Genomic DNA, 15,355 nt, shown 5'->3' on the forward strand with positions numbered 1-15,355 from the left:
TGCTGTTCTTCTACAATAAACCAACTGAACATCTACGTGGTATCTAGCTTCATTTACCACAGTTATCTTTGTCCCAGTCCTAAAATATCACCTCTCCTCAACCAGCAGGATGTATTTATCAAAGTTAGCGTGGTATTAGGAGGAAGATGGAAAAAGTGGGGGTTTCAAGCTGCATAATTTGCATGTAAGAAAGACTTGCAACTGAGTTGTATACGAAAAACTTCATTAGTCACCATCTGTTGAGGCAGGTTGCTAAAGGCTATAGAAGCCTGTACGAGGGAAGGGTAACTTCTCATGAAGAAAGGACTTTGACTAGGATGACCCAGATTCAGAGTAATATAGGTTACCAGTATGTAACCTAGACATTCTACATCAGTTAGACAAATGTCAACTAAGTGTTCCAGAAAACGCGTTAAAACCAATAACATGCTTTTTACAGGACACAAGAAAGACAATTGCGGTCAAAACAGAACATGTTTTAATAAATGAGCAGGTTCTTAGAATTAAATGTCAAGTAAAATATTACTTTGTGTCGTTATTTACATTGTCTTCTTACAGAATGAAGTTAGAAGTAAACTTACATAAAAGACAGCATTTATTTCACTCACAAGTGAAAACAGCAATGAAAAAAATTAAACTAAAACAAAGCTACTTAAATAAATTGATATTGACACAAGTATGGCATGACCTTTAATTGAAAAAAAACACGTTGCAGGAAACCTCAGATGATTATCCGATTCACCTGGCTAATGTCATAAAAACATCCTTGTAGAAATTATGTTACTGCAGACCATAAGGAGTTGTGGGCTATGTTACTGCAGATCTTAAGGAGGTGTTGTGCTTTGCAAACATCAAACATTTCTTCAGATAAGGTGGCATCAATACAATAGTCCCATGAAAGAGCATCGTCATGCAGTAGCTGCTAACTTCATAAGGCAGTGAACATGCCAGCAAAAGTCTGTGTACTTTACATTGGTGGTTTTGTCAAATACACGTTTCAAGTGAAGATCATGAAATACAAACTGATAAATGTTGTGTACAATAAGCTGCACCTCTAAGGAGGTAGGTGACCGAGTTTAATGGCAACGTGATTTTCGGTTTCTGGGGTTTGTCCTGATATACTAAAATGCATGATCCGATCCTTGAGAGAGCAGAGCTGTCCACGAGTTCGAGATCTTTGCACAGTGCAATATGCAATAAATTCTTAAGACATTCTACATCGTTCTGCAGTAGACTCAAGAAGAGCTCCTTGATTCAAGGAAGGTGTAGTCCTTGCCTGCACTATTCTTGAAGACTGGATAAAGTTCCCAATGTTTTGTTAACGGTTCTACGGTCGTCTGTCTTGGCAATTCAGAACTAATGTTCTCTCTGAGAAATTGAAGGACACTTTTCTCTCTCTGTTTTGTTCGAATGCAGAAAGAAAAAGAAAGAGAGTATGAGAAAGATAAGGTAAGTGATGTAAAAGTAATGAGAAAAGTTAGTAAAATGAAGAAATACTGTCATGCAACAGAATTTGAGTTAGACAAGGTAAGAAAGGTAGAAAGCTATTGATGAATTACAGGAGAATGCACCCACAATTCCAAAATACTGAATGCTCTTTAGAAATACACATACGGTGAACAAATATAGCAAAGACACTTTCTTATATATTTTTGCCATGCAAGGGAAGCAGTTATGTTGCCTTATGTTACTGACTGTTTTTAGCAAATGTTTTAAAAACTCTAAGGCCATTTATCTGTGGCATTAAATTCATAAAAAAGATTGTGGCATGTTCCCTGCCCAGGCAAAGCTTATAATAGCAACCCAAAGTGGCTTAACTGTGAAGCAAGACACCAAGCCAGCCAAGCAAGCAAATAATTCACTGGTTAATGCCATGTGCATGGATTCTGGTAATGCAGTTAGTTTTGTAAATGAGACCATGATAATCTCATTTACAATCTGGGCAGGAAACTCACCACATGCCCCACATCTCTTGCAGAGTGGGTGGCTAGATTTATGAGCTTTGTTGCTCCCTAGACCTGCTTTTTGAATTTCTTATTGGTGGTGTTGCTTCCACACCTGCAGAAGAAAAAATGTAGTATAATTTTCAATACATCACAGATTTACTTACAAAAAACATATCTGGAAAAAAAACTCCTGATGGGAAAAGTAGCAGACCCTTATCCAACGTACAGCGTACATGTGATATTCAACATTTCAGATGGCCACCTACATATCCCCAGTAAAACATTATCACATAAAAAGATGGCAGTAGTCACAATTCAGAGTTCAACCTGTCACACTACCGAGAGCATGGCACTATAAGAAACGACAAAGAACTTTCTTCTACAAAACAGTACTTTTAAATTGAAACAGAGTAATATTGGCCTGTCACAGCTTTCAAGAAAATCTGGAGATAAATGTCATAGATTTCAGCAGAATGTTACACACCAACAATGTTAACTGAGCTGCTCAAGAAGTGCAAACTGTTCTGGAGTATCTGGAATAAAATTATGCCACAAGTCCCAGAGCAGCTCTCTGTCACCAAATGTTACATCTACCAATGAACTTTGTCCTGTTGGTTGCAGTGCACACATGGAACAAATGCTGTTTCATGGATTATAAGAACACAAACTATTTTATAAGGTGGAAATACAAGGCACATTCCTCTTGCCTTGCAATGACTATAATAAAGACAACTACATATTGTGAGTTGGGAGGATGAGCTACTCAGCCTGCACTACAAAATTAAAAACAGTGTCACTGTCTTTTTTAAAAAAACACAGCATAAAGTATGCCCAAATTAGACCTCTGCAGCCTTTCTAAAGCAAAACAAAGATGAATTTTAACTGTACTACACTCTTTATAGAGAATAAAACAAATCCAATTGATTTTGGTTTCCAAGGTAATTTTCACTATAAAATGATTATGTTTTTATAGAGATGTCCCTATTTCACATTATTGTTTGTGCTGTCCTATTTTATTTCACTGCTGTAATACTGGGTGCCTTAAACTTAAAGGAGATGGGGACCGCAAAGTGGCACTACTCAGTTAATCTAATGCGGTTAATTTGAAAAATACTGGCATAAACCATGTATCAGTTTGCCACTGAGAGAACACAAGGAAGCGATTGCCTTAACAAGACTACTCTGTGTCTCTTTAGCGCATTAAGGAAAGTGTAAACGTTAAACTGCCCAAAACAGAAAATGCAAGACTATCAACCATTTTTTATATGCCCACTGTCAAACAGCAACGGTGCAAGAGCAAAGAGGAAAGCATTATATAACATTGGTTCTGATGTATAATTGATTTCCTCTGCAGATTCATGAACTCTATTTATAAATACCCTGTCGGTTGGCAGCCTGGAAGCTCTTCTCACTATCACTGTGCTGTGCACTAGAAAAGCAAACCAAGAGTGGTGACATCCTAAGATATAAATGGTATCACTGTGTCAATAATGCCACTCAGGTCTCAGGTATTTGCATGTGAAGGCCTGATTCCGAATTCCATGTGCAATTAGGTGTAAGACCCCAAGGGATGAGGAATTACTGCGTGGGACGGATTCTTTCAGTTCTAAAACCACACAGAATCCCCTTTTGCGTGCAGTGTTCCAGAGTATTTTTAGATCGCTTAAGCAGGTGGTAAATGTATAAACGGGCCAGTGGGTGGAGTGAGGAGAGATGGGGAAAAAGGGTACATTTTCACATTGCATACTTTCCCGCTAATTAAAAAATGTGGAATGACTTTTGGCTGCTGAGGCAACACAAACCTCATACTAATTTTCTGACTAGCATTACCTTCCAGAAACACCATGTTTACTTGTTCCACATCCGGGAAAAACAGGTGAGAAAAAACCAAACATATCATAATAATGTGGATCGAAATGCATGCATAAAAGCATGCGCTCATTTGACTCCTCTTTACTCGTAATCAGGGCCATAGAGGGATTCTGATGTACCAAAGAATAGGAGGGGAAAAGAGCTGAGCAGGTTATAAAGAATTTGAAGAAGGTACAGAGTATACATCATCAGTGTGACCACAGGTATATAAATTGTCTTCTAAATGATAAAACCACCCTTACACATCATCCATCTTCGAAATGTTTCCCCAGCATTATCGTACAAATTTGGACAAAGGAACCTTGGAAAGCAAAATGAAAATGGCTGGTCAAAGACGTGATGCACCACCCATATTAATAACAAATTCTCTGCCCTAGTATCTGAGTCCAGGCAATAGTGTTAGCAAATTCATGTAACACAGGTCAAATGTCAAGTGTCGGTCAAGATTAGGGCCCACATTTATTAAGTATTTACGTTGTCCAGGTGGCGCACAAGGACAAAACAATCGCTTCAGTAAGCCACTTGCAAAGTCATGCAAGGGACGAATTGCGCTGCCTTGCGTGGCTTTGTAAAGAAATGTAAGGCAACGCAGTAGCTTGCATTGCGTAACAATTTAAGCTGGTAGACGTTTCATGGGTGGAGCATAGGCGTTACCATGCTCCATCCCTTGATTTTGGTACATTCCTCAGATTTAATAAAGCTAGTGAACCTGATACTACACCAAAATGCTACGCTTTCAACAGTGAGTTGTAACAAGGAGAAATATCTTTATTTCTCCTAGTTATTTACTCTTTCCACGTGTGCACACATAATAAGAGGAAACTGGCTCTAAAGATTGTCTTTGTGCAGGAAGGTGTCCCTTACTGCACAAAAACAAACCTGCCTGTAATGCAGGTACCCTTGCACTATGGTGCAGGCGTGCGTGCTTTAGTGCTAGGCTCAGGGGCGTAGCTAGAGCTTGTGGCGCCCGGGGCTACCCCTCAGATTGCCGCCCCTTGGGGGGGGGGGGGAGGGGGTGTGTGCTGGGGAAAAATGACGGTGAGCACTTGAAAGATATCCGAGTCTCCGAGGAGAGACACGTAGTATTGCTGCTAACAGTTACCTCGATCATGAAAGTTACATTTAGTTATTTATAAAGTTTTATATAGCGCAAACTTGAACCCGAAGGATATCAGAGCGCTTTACAATTTGAGGCAAAGGTAACAAATCAGAACATTAGTCTAACATGGGGAATCTAATGGGCATTGAGATGTTTACTCCTCTCAAAATTTGAATGGTTGTTTGTTAGAAATGGGGGTCTCTAGTTGGCAATGGCTGGCCACTGTCCAAGTGGCCTTCATTCGCAAGACTTTTCCATCTTCACAGAACACCAATGTATTTGTAATCAATGTCATCATTAATAGACCTCAAACAATGAAAAATATGTAACCTTTACAACTTCCCTGCTCCCCGTCTGAAAGCATGCGCCTTGAGGCAGTAGAAAAGTATCGACTTTACATAAACCCCGAACACACAAGTGAATAAATACACCGTTGAATACATTATTAAATCATAATTGTAGAGTAACGTTTGTGTTCTTTTTTTTCAGCCCTTAATTGAGCTTGGGAAATCTGTTCTGCATTGCTGACCACGAACCACTGTATGGTCTTGGAGTCAGCTGGATGTGGTTTTGAAAAGATGTCCTTTGGTTATTCTGTGGGCTAGACTAACTCTTCAAAATGTGTCTAGACACAGCGGATCATACCAGATTGTGTTAGCCATTTCCATACAAGTTAACACCCCTACACATCTAGCATTATCTTCACAATTAAACTGTGTGTCCACCGCATAGAATTTAACCATCTCCTTTCACTATGTCAACTGTGCTTAAAATAAGGAAGGTATACTTATCGGAAACATTTTCAGTTAGGAATATGAAATTGGCATGGTCAACATAATCCCAAAGGCTCAGCTATTGTTCTGACGTCATGAGGTTGTCCTACAACAACTTGGTTCATCAGAATTGTAGGTAAGAGAAGAGATGCGGGTTTCTATCTCAGTTTTAAAAATGATGCACTCAAACTCTACTAGGTGTTATGCATCATAGCCCCACCACCCTGGTATGTCTGCCCCGGGCCCCCATTTGGCTGGACTCGACCCGACCCGACTCTCTCCAGTCTCCAGTCTCACCTCAATGAAAATTAATTATTTTATGTCTCAGTCTGTCGTCGCGCAGTGCCAGCCGCCCGCAGCCACAGCCCACAGAGAGACAGTACTGAGTACTGTAAAGCTGAGCAACACAGGGCAGCTGAGCAGGGCCAGGCCAGGCAAAAAGAATGGTGGTGGTGGTCGTCTCACTCCTCGACACGACGGGAGGGGCAGTGAGGTGAGCGCGCAGCGTGTAACGCTTTACGCTGGCTGGCTTACGCGGCGGCGAGAGGGCCGCCCAAAATGTTACAGGGCCGTCATTGGTTGCGACTGTGCGCACAGCGCACGCTACTTGATGGCCCTGTGAGCGAGGCTGGGAGTGGGAGGTGACTGTGGGGGGCCCCCAACAACACAGCTATGATGACGTGATTGATTCGGAACCCCTGACCCCAGCTGACATGAATTATTCAATTGTGCGCTGCCTGCGCTGCTGGCTATTTTCAGATCAGAAGAGCTGGCTGGATGGCTGTCACAGTCACAGTGACTGACGGCAGGGTGACGCGGCCGCCGGGTCAAACTGAAACGAGTGTTGTCCTACATGATCCGCGGCCGCAACGGGCCTCGGCCGGGCCTCCTCAGTCCAGGAGTGAGTGCCGGCCCGCCCGCGCGGCCGCCTCAAATAAGGTGCCGCCTGGGGCGGACCGCCCCTCCTAGCTACACGGGTGGCTAGGCTGCACACAGTGCAAACTGAGAGCTGAAATGCTACATTTCTTTGTAAATATGGAGCATTTCTTCTCTCGCTCTGTCACACAGAGCAGTACAGCAAATTTGCTTGTAACCCAGTGTTGAGTGAAAGATTAGTAAATATTGTATAGTAATTGCATTTATATAGCGCTTACTACCCATGATGATGCCAAAAAAAGGGCTTTGACGCGAGTAGCACCCTACTCCGGAACCCATAAATGATTAGTGGTGAATTAGTATAGTGGAAATATGAAAGTAATTTGATTGGTGGCTATGTTAGTCAGTTATTTGGATTGAGAAGGATAGTAGAGGGATAGAAGAGGGGAAATAGTTTGCATTTATATAGCGCTTGCTACCCTTGATGGGGTGTTGAATTGCTTTTTCGGCGAGTAGTATGCCCCTAGGTGTCCCGCTTACAGATACCCTACCACTGTAGTTCACTTAGCGTTTGGCTGAAACATATCACTTCATGAGACAAGTGAAAATTCAGTGAAGTCCTGTCTGTTACTCCTACGCCATTTAATAATCGACCATTAACGATAAATACGTGTCTATCCTTTCAGTACTTATCAGTTATTGAGGTGTACTGACTGAGAACCATTTTCAGATTTAATATATAGTGATGTGAAAAAGAAAGTACAATATTTTAAGAGTCAATGGTTTCAAAATATTAAGATATACCTGACCTTTATCTAAATCTAATATCGTGTGACAAAACACACATTTCACTCTGCTAAACTAAGAGATCACATTATGTCACCTGGGCATCACATCTGTTGAACGAAAGTCTTGCTAATTCAGAAGGTTGTTGTGTTCACCAGATAAGATCATGATATACTGGCCTGTCATTAACAACATATATGACCGCAGGCTCCCAAAGGATCTGTGGATTTCTGGTTCACAAGGTATACAAAGTCTTGAAGCCAAATAACCTTAGGAAATATATTTTTCTCCCTGAGGTCCGACTGAAACCAAATAGAAATCTATTTTATTAAGTGAATTCTTCTTCTTCGAGGTGGGAAAGCCTCACCGAAATAAAGTGACAAATGAAATGCGTCATGCTTTTTGGTGTCAAATTTGATTTGCAAAATGTACATAAAATCCCAGCAAGCAATGGTCTTATGGAGTGTCACCACCACCACTTTCTAGGCGATATATTTCAAGGGAGAATAGTTTACAGGTGCACCTGCACCCTTTCATCTTTGTAGTTACCAGCACATCAGTAAAAACATAAGATGCTGAAATTAGTCCAAAAAGGAGTACCATCAATTGGTAAAGCTTTCACTGAAAATACTCCATGGATGTTTTCTGTAAAACTGGCAGAAAATAATAATGAAAGTAAGCTTCCTGAAAGGGAACAGAGAAGATGCAATCCCCTCCTCACTATGACATTACAATATCTAACAAGGAAAACATCTTAAATGCTTTTTTCTTCTTATATTGTTTGTGAGCCCAGAGATCCTCAATGGGCCTCAGTTTTACATTCTCTCTTTCTGGAGAATAGAATGCTGTTGACTAGAACTGCATAACCACCCTGCCAGCCGCACTACTTGTATTAAGGGTTTTTGCAGCATCTGTCTCCCTTCATAACTGAGGTTTTCTTGGTAGTTGTCTTGATTTGAGAATTGTCGTGGATGAAGAAACACCCTTTTTACATCCTGCTGGATCGATTGATTCAAGATCAGCTTTTCCAATTTCAGGGAGAGCTCAATCAGCACTGGCTCTTAACTGGCATCCAGAGGTCTGAGTGACTGAAGGATGAGGTGTAGGGTCTATTTTCCCTTGACATTTCCCCCTTACAAGTATCCCTGACTAAAGGTGTAAATTAATAGGATGACCCATTTTAAACGTCTCCCTCTGTTGAGTGAATCATGGTTCTGTACTATTGTGCAGCAAATCAACTCATTTCTGTATTGCTGACAGACACAATGAACCAGCTATTTGTCTCTACTACTTAAATGTTTCTAAAATGCAGTCAATCCTTTCACCAGATATATTCTCGTTACCTAAAGGCCTTCCCAGTATTTTGCTTATCTGGCAAAAACCAAAAAACACATTACCACAAATTTCTTTTCATAGGGCATGCTCTGGTAATAGCCAACACTGTATCATGTTCTGATGGCACAATACGCTTTGCTCACTCAAACTCTCTGCAGATGTATCATGGCTGATTGCACTCTTCACCCGTTTCCACATTGAGCACTGGGACCATGACAGTTTACTTGCATTATTCACAAAAAGAGGTGAGAAAGAACCGGATTAAAAACACCAATTGACCACATCAATTAATTTGCGATTTTCTGCCCTGCACCAATGTCAGAAAAACATTAGACCTAAGCACAGCATTCACTGAATGCCTGATTAATGACTAAGTCACTAGATGGTCAGACAGACAGGCTGGGCCATCTGGCATAGAAAGTGCCCAGAAACTGATGGTTTACGACCAGGCATTTCTCATTGTCAGCAGGAGGGTCATAAGAGGAAAGGTTCAAAAGGAAACAAGCCTTTTATAAATGGAATACAATTGGCCTTGCCCGTCCTACTTTACTAAATACTGATATCAGCACACCCATTTGTCTGTTTTAGAAAGAATGTTGGAAATCCTTTCATGGTATCCCACACTGCACAACTCTTGCTGCTCACATCGCCTGTGCAGTGCCCTCAACAGGCTGCTGCGTGGCAAAGCCCGACTTATAGTGTTGGGGTTAACCAAACTTACTCCTACAGCATATCTAGCAGAGGACATTGTCCTCCCCCTCGCAGACAGAAGAATACAATGAACCTCATTCACCCCTGGCATACAGTCCATCTTACAAACAGTACAGACTTCAAGATCCAAAGTCACATGCCCATGCAAGTTAGCTAGCTCTCCTTTACAGTATTTTAAATTGTTTTACTTAAACTGTTGTTCAAATAAGTTATATTTCATCTTCTTCCTATGTGTTAATGAATCGCTTTTGAATCGCGTTTGGGCATCACGTCTACTACCACAGAGACGCAAACATGAAGGATCGAACTGTGAGACCTACAAACATTCCTGTAGTGTGTTTCTGCTGTGTTACAGCTGGAGGATCAAGTAAATTGGACAACAAATCATCCATAGGCAGCCTGAGTGGAATAGCCGAATTCTCTGATGATGCTCCAGCTGCATATCTGTGCGTATTTACTCAAAATGGGACATTATGTATAATATCTCAGGTTTAGATGCATTAAAATGCCGCATCCTTAGCGGAACCTCTGCAGAGTAATGACTCCACTACCAACTCTCTCCTGAGATCAACTCCCTTACATTCTAAGTCATACTTAGACAGACTTTTCAATTCTGGATGGCATGGTATACTTTGAAACACCTTGTAAAGCGTGCAGAGATGTATGATACATTTTTGCACAGCAAAATGTTTAATGAAAGATAAATTGGAGAACACAGGCTTCACTGTGTCATTTATAGCCCTCTTGCGTTTACAAGTACTATAAATGCCAACCAGGGCTAGGATAAAACATTGGCACTGAGGTGGTGCTCCCCAGATAGAAAATGTGTCTGTGGTCCCAACTTGTTCGATGGCCAATCTTGAAGGGGATTAGTGTTTACGTGGTGTGGCCTTCCTCATTTCACATGCAATGTACTCCCCACACCCAAGAATATGGTACTACTGGAGGATTTGGATAAACACCAAGATATAGCCATGTAAAGCTAGAATACCTGATCAGAATGTAATAGTTTTAGAGATAACAGTATAGCGCATGTGAGCCAATGCATTAACCCACTTGGAGAAGCTCGCATAAAAAGTATGCCTAAAGCGCACAAGATAAATTATTTTGTGAAATCATCTATAGGTTTCTGATCTTATAATTTTATGCACTTTTGCTTTTATAGGTTTTGGTGGCGCTTTTCAGATTTATTTATATTAATATGTATTGATGAAATCAGCAAACATCGTACACAAAGCCCTTTTATTGAAAAGGGCAATAAAAGTAGACTGCTTCAACTAAAGAAATGCATAATCTACTGCAAGCGGAGGGTGGAGCAGGGAACTTAGAGGCTATTATTTGTCATTTGTGAGCACACTGAGAAGGGCCACTGCAGAAAAGGACATTAATACATCTATGGATTTCTCCTTAGAATGTTTTGAAAAAGATGTATTCTTCACTCAACATGTCAATGTCCAACCACACCTCTGGTACATCCACACTTTAACTGCAGAGTTTCTCAGACATACAGCTTCCTTCCTCTTCTCTTACACGTCTATGCAACACTCCAAGCTACATTGACTTTTTTTGAATAGGGCAGATTTCCATATGAATTCTGAAACCAGTCATCTGTATGTCTAACTGGGCTGAGAGAAGAGATAGGGTGAAACAACATAGGCTACATGCCTTATTGTAGCCTCAGCGATGATAGGTAATTGAATCAACAATTTCCAGAGTTGGAGGACACATAAGGGATTGGGACTTGGGTGGAAGGCAGACATCCTCTGCTGGGATTCTAAGTTTTGAGATGCCATTCTGCCAGCCAATTTTATAGGGAATCCCTTCAACCAATTTAAGTGTTATGGAATTTGGGGATTCTTTTTCCAAGGACCCAGCATTACGATGACCAAATTATCTACATTGCAAATGTATGCATGCTACTGAAGAACATCTTACACTTTCGATCACCAGATAAAATGGCTCATTGGTTACTGAGTTCATACTTTTGAGCATTGATTACAACAATCTTAAGAATGTGCTCGACCTTTTTGGATCTTGAAAAGACACTAAAGGTTACAAAACAGTGCATCAAGTGCAACTTCCCCTCTTAGGAGTTGCAAGCATATTCAATCAAAAATTGTAACCATAAGTTGCTATCATGAGTTAAAATGTTCATATTAAACAGATCATTTTAAATAACTTTTACTTGCTAGCCTACCCCCTTGAAACACTCACAAATAACCACAAACAGCTTATTGGAGTAAGGCTGCTGAGATTTGGAATTTACATTTGGGCACCAAAACACAAAAATACCCCGGTATGGTTGTTTGGTGCAGTGTCGCATGTGTTCCAGCAATCTAGAAACTACAAAGTACATGCATACTGCGTGAGATGCAACAGAAATATATTATGATGGCATCCGAGTCCATCACGTATATCTTCTAAAAATAAGAAGTACAGAGTAAATTTAGTGAACCAATAAGCAGGCTATTGTGAGATACATTTTATACATTCATTTTCATTCAGGAAAAACAAGTTGCAAAGGCACCTAAAAGCAAGGAAGTGATGAATATTAGAGACATTGTTCACATTTCTTTCAACAGAAGCCAGACAGTATTTTTAAAATTTTAAATAGTAAGTGCAAATGTCTGTTGTGGGTTAAAACATTGTATGACAGTAACCAGTTTAAATAATGTACTGGATTTCTTCTTTTCATCTTTTGGCCCCTTATTTTTTCTTCCATGGACTCACTCTGTATGCTGATCTTGATATAAATCGCAGCATTTGTAAAAAACACATCTTTTTTATCATTCAAAGTTTTCCATTATTTTGTTTTTGACAAAATAATATAAAATAGAATATGTTATTTGGTGATTTGGTGGGTGTGAAATATTATGCAGCAGTTTCATCAGATGATGGGTCTAGACAGCATCAATAGGAATTAAAAGCTTGGTCAATTAAATGCAAAAAGAATACAGTAGTTGGACCATTACAGATTATCTTTAAGCATGTGGTAGAAGACCGATAACTCACAGGTTATGGATATATAATTTATCTTAAGAAAGCAATCAAATAATAACCAAAAACAGCTACCGCAGTTGAACACTGATCAGTTTTTCTTTAAATGAACAATAATTTGCATTTTCACACACAGCCATACTCATACCAAACAGTTTGATTATCCTCCGACATCATAAGCTGAGACTCTGATTCATTGGTACAAACACTAAGTTCACTACTGCTTCCTATTGTGTTCTGTAGTGCAAGTTCAACCATTTTGTCTGTGTTTTGTTCATTATTTGTCTGGATAGCTTTTACTGGAAATTCGCAACCTTTATCTGTTTCTTTTGATTTAGTCCTTTGAGGTATCCCACTGATAGTGCTCACCAACTGTGTATTTAGGCAAACAAAAGGATGAGACATGTGAGGTAGAGCGCACGGCCTCTGATCACTTCCTGATGTCATCTCTTTTTCATTGAACAACAATATATCTGGAAATGTAGCGGCTTGGGGGCTGTCAGTCAAAGGACTGCTTAACCTGTCTAATTCACAAACAGAACATTCCATGTGACTCACATTACAGAAATCATTATCTGACTCACATCCACAGGACATAGTTGGAACTGCATTCCATGCAACTTGTTGACCGGGGGAATTTCTAGGACACACTGTATCAACAAGAGAATAAGGAGATAGCTTAACGTCCGAGTACTCACTAGAGGGTGAAGGAAGACTGGTTTCAGCAGTAGTTGGAGAAATATCAATCGATACTGGTTGTCTGCTGTCCTTAGATAAAAAATCATGAATACTTGTCCTTCGACTGGGACCTTCAGCTGTGGAGATAACACTGCTTGCACGCGGTAATGTTGCATACTGGTTACTACTTTCTGAATGTCTTTGTGAGTGCATTGTCTCTGCTTGTTCGTGTTCTGGCGTAACCTTTCCCGGAGTACATGGTGAATATTGAATCGGAGACCCTGCTTTGTTTGTGTCTTCTGGTGTGCGAAGGCTTGGTTTTACATATTGTTCAGGCTTGGTTCGATTTCTATCACTTGATGTAAAAATACTAAATCTCGCTGGCAGTGTTGCTGGCCTTTCTTTCATCACAAATTCAGTAGACTCCGACAAGCCTTTCATAACTTCTTCTAAAAGATTTTCCTGACTTGCAGACTAAAGATGGGAAACATTACAATGAACCAGATGTTACAAGATCTTGACAACAGATGTTTATTATACTTGTGTGAACATAAATTAAGCTTAATTTAGCAAATTAATTTTTTGGAGCGAAGGTAGAGGTTTACTTTACAGTTAGCCAATAATAAACAAAAACAGAAGCATGAAAATGTAAAGAAAAAGGAATGCATAAATAGTGTCATCGTGCACAACTGCTGAAAACTGATTTTCAAATATACAGGCAATTATTTGGGCTGTTAGCTGAAAAGATGCACCATATTAAAAAGAACATTGGAGTTACACAAACAAACATCTAGAAGTTCACAGCTACAAAGGGAATTTTGAATTAACATTTCCAGATTACATAGACTGAACTGGTGCCACAGTAATAAAGCCAAAACATAAGAACTCACATTGGGAAAGAAAAATAAGTTACTTATCTTTGGTAATGGTACTGAGTAAGCAGAGTAAAATTTTTTTTAGCTTTGATACACCACAGCTGTAGTTTAAGAACCTAGAATCTAGTGCCAGGTTTCATCACTTATGTCCAGGGTATTGACATGGCAGCAGACAATATTGACTACAAGTGACAATATCAAGTATGAGAATGGTACTAGAACCCCTACGTTTTTGGAAGTTTCATGCCCTATTGTTGTCACTTGAACTGTAAGGGGAGGTGGGCAGTCGATAAAGAATTTGCAGATAGAACACAATTAACTTGATAATACTTTCTTCTAATGGCGAATATTCGCTTTGTAGATTCTTTATCTCTGAAATATTATCCAGTACTGTCAGATGTATGCAACTATCAAGGTTAAAACTCTGTCTTTTGTAAACCACACCCTCTTGAAGCCACTCCCGGAGGCAACACAAAATTATCTGTCTATTCTCTACTAACCACATCTGGAAATGTCCAACCTGTCCTGCCTTCACCCTTTAAAGTATAGTGGTTGGAAGAAAGCTAACTATTCAAAAGACTGATTTAAATTAAATTCAATCACCATTTTTTATGAAGGAAGAAAGCCTTCAGTGAAAAGCCAATATGTCTTGGGAAAAGACTAAATATGGCAAACTCGCTGACAAGGCCTGTGACTGAACCACGCACTTGATTGTAGCTATTACTACGAAGAAAATAATTTTAAGGGTGGGGTACCCGACAGTAAAACTTTGCAAGGGCTCAAAAGCAGAACAGCACACAGAGCACCTTTTTAACTATTGCCTTCAAAAATTTGACAGATCACTACGATACTCAAGAGTAGGCTCTGCGGGTTACTTCAAAAAGGAAATCACCGAGCGGGGCCTGTACTGATAAGCCTATAGAAAAGCAGCAGATGTATGTATGGGTATTTGAATAATGTAAATCATGCAGTAACCCATGGCTTAAACCTCAGGTAGGATTTAGGCTTGTTCACAACGAGGTACCATATTTGGGGGAGGTGACTCCTATTATCTTGAGATGTGGTAGTCTCTGAAAATGCAAGACATCAGACACTGAATTATAGTTGGTTGAGGTAGGTTAATGTTAGCAAGGATGTTATTCCAGATCCCAGTTTGTATTCTTGTTTTCAGTTTTATTTTTGCAGTTTTAGCTCCAGTCTGATGGGATTCTTGGATACATGTCTAAAGTGTCATTTTCTTGTACAGGTGCACAGGAGGTGACCTGTTTGGTGGCCTTGTATATGATGCAGTTGGTTTTGAATATGAGGACACTTGGATACGGAGTCAGTGTAGGTCCTTCAGGGTAGGTGTGATCTGGTTGAACCTCTTCCTTATTTTGATAAGATGTGCTACAGCAAGGAGGATGC

The 15,355-nt window shown here is 40.0% G+C and overlaps 1 protein-coding gene across 4 annotated transcripts in view; it reads right to left on the reverse strand.

Annotated features, from left to right (window-relative positions):
• Window positions 1-461: 461 nt before the first annotated feature.
• The window catches only part of CCDC88A (coiled-coil and HOOK domain protein 88A), an 822,041-nt gene continuing 807,147 nt past the window's right edge, over window positions 462-15,355 (reverse strand). For 3 of the 4 annotated variants that reach the window (XM_078649496.1, XM_078649495.1, XM_078649493.1), the window contains 3 exons: window positions 13,094-13,547; window positions 1,956-2,058; window positions 1,262-1,397 (listed from right to left, as the gene is read on the reverse strand). In XM_078649496.1, coding sequence (XP_078505622.1) covers window positions 1,994-2,058; window positions 13,094-13,547 — 519 coding nt within the window. In that variant the 3' untranslated portion in view covers window positions 1,262-1,397; window positions 1,956-1,993. Of the gene's footprint in view, window positions 1,398-1,955; window positions 2,059-13,093; window positions 13,548-15,355 lie in introns of all 4 variants that reach the window. The other variant, XM_078649494.1, reaches the window with a different exon arrangement.

Source organism: Lissotriton helveticus, chromosome 6, assembly GCF_964261635.1.
Source record: "Lissotriton helveticus chromosome 6, aLisHel1.1, whole genome shotgun sequence".
Taxonomy (NCBI): Eukaryota; Metazoa; Chordata; class Amphibia; order Caudata; family Salamandridae; genus Lissotriton; species Lissotriton helveticus.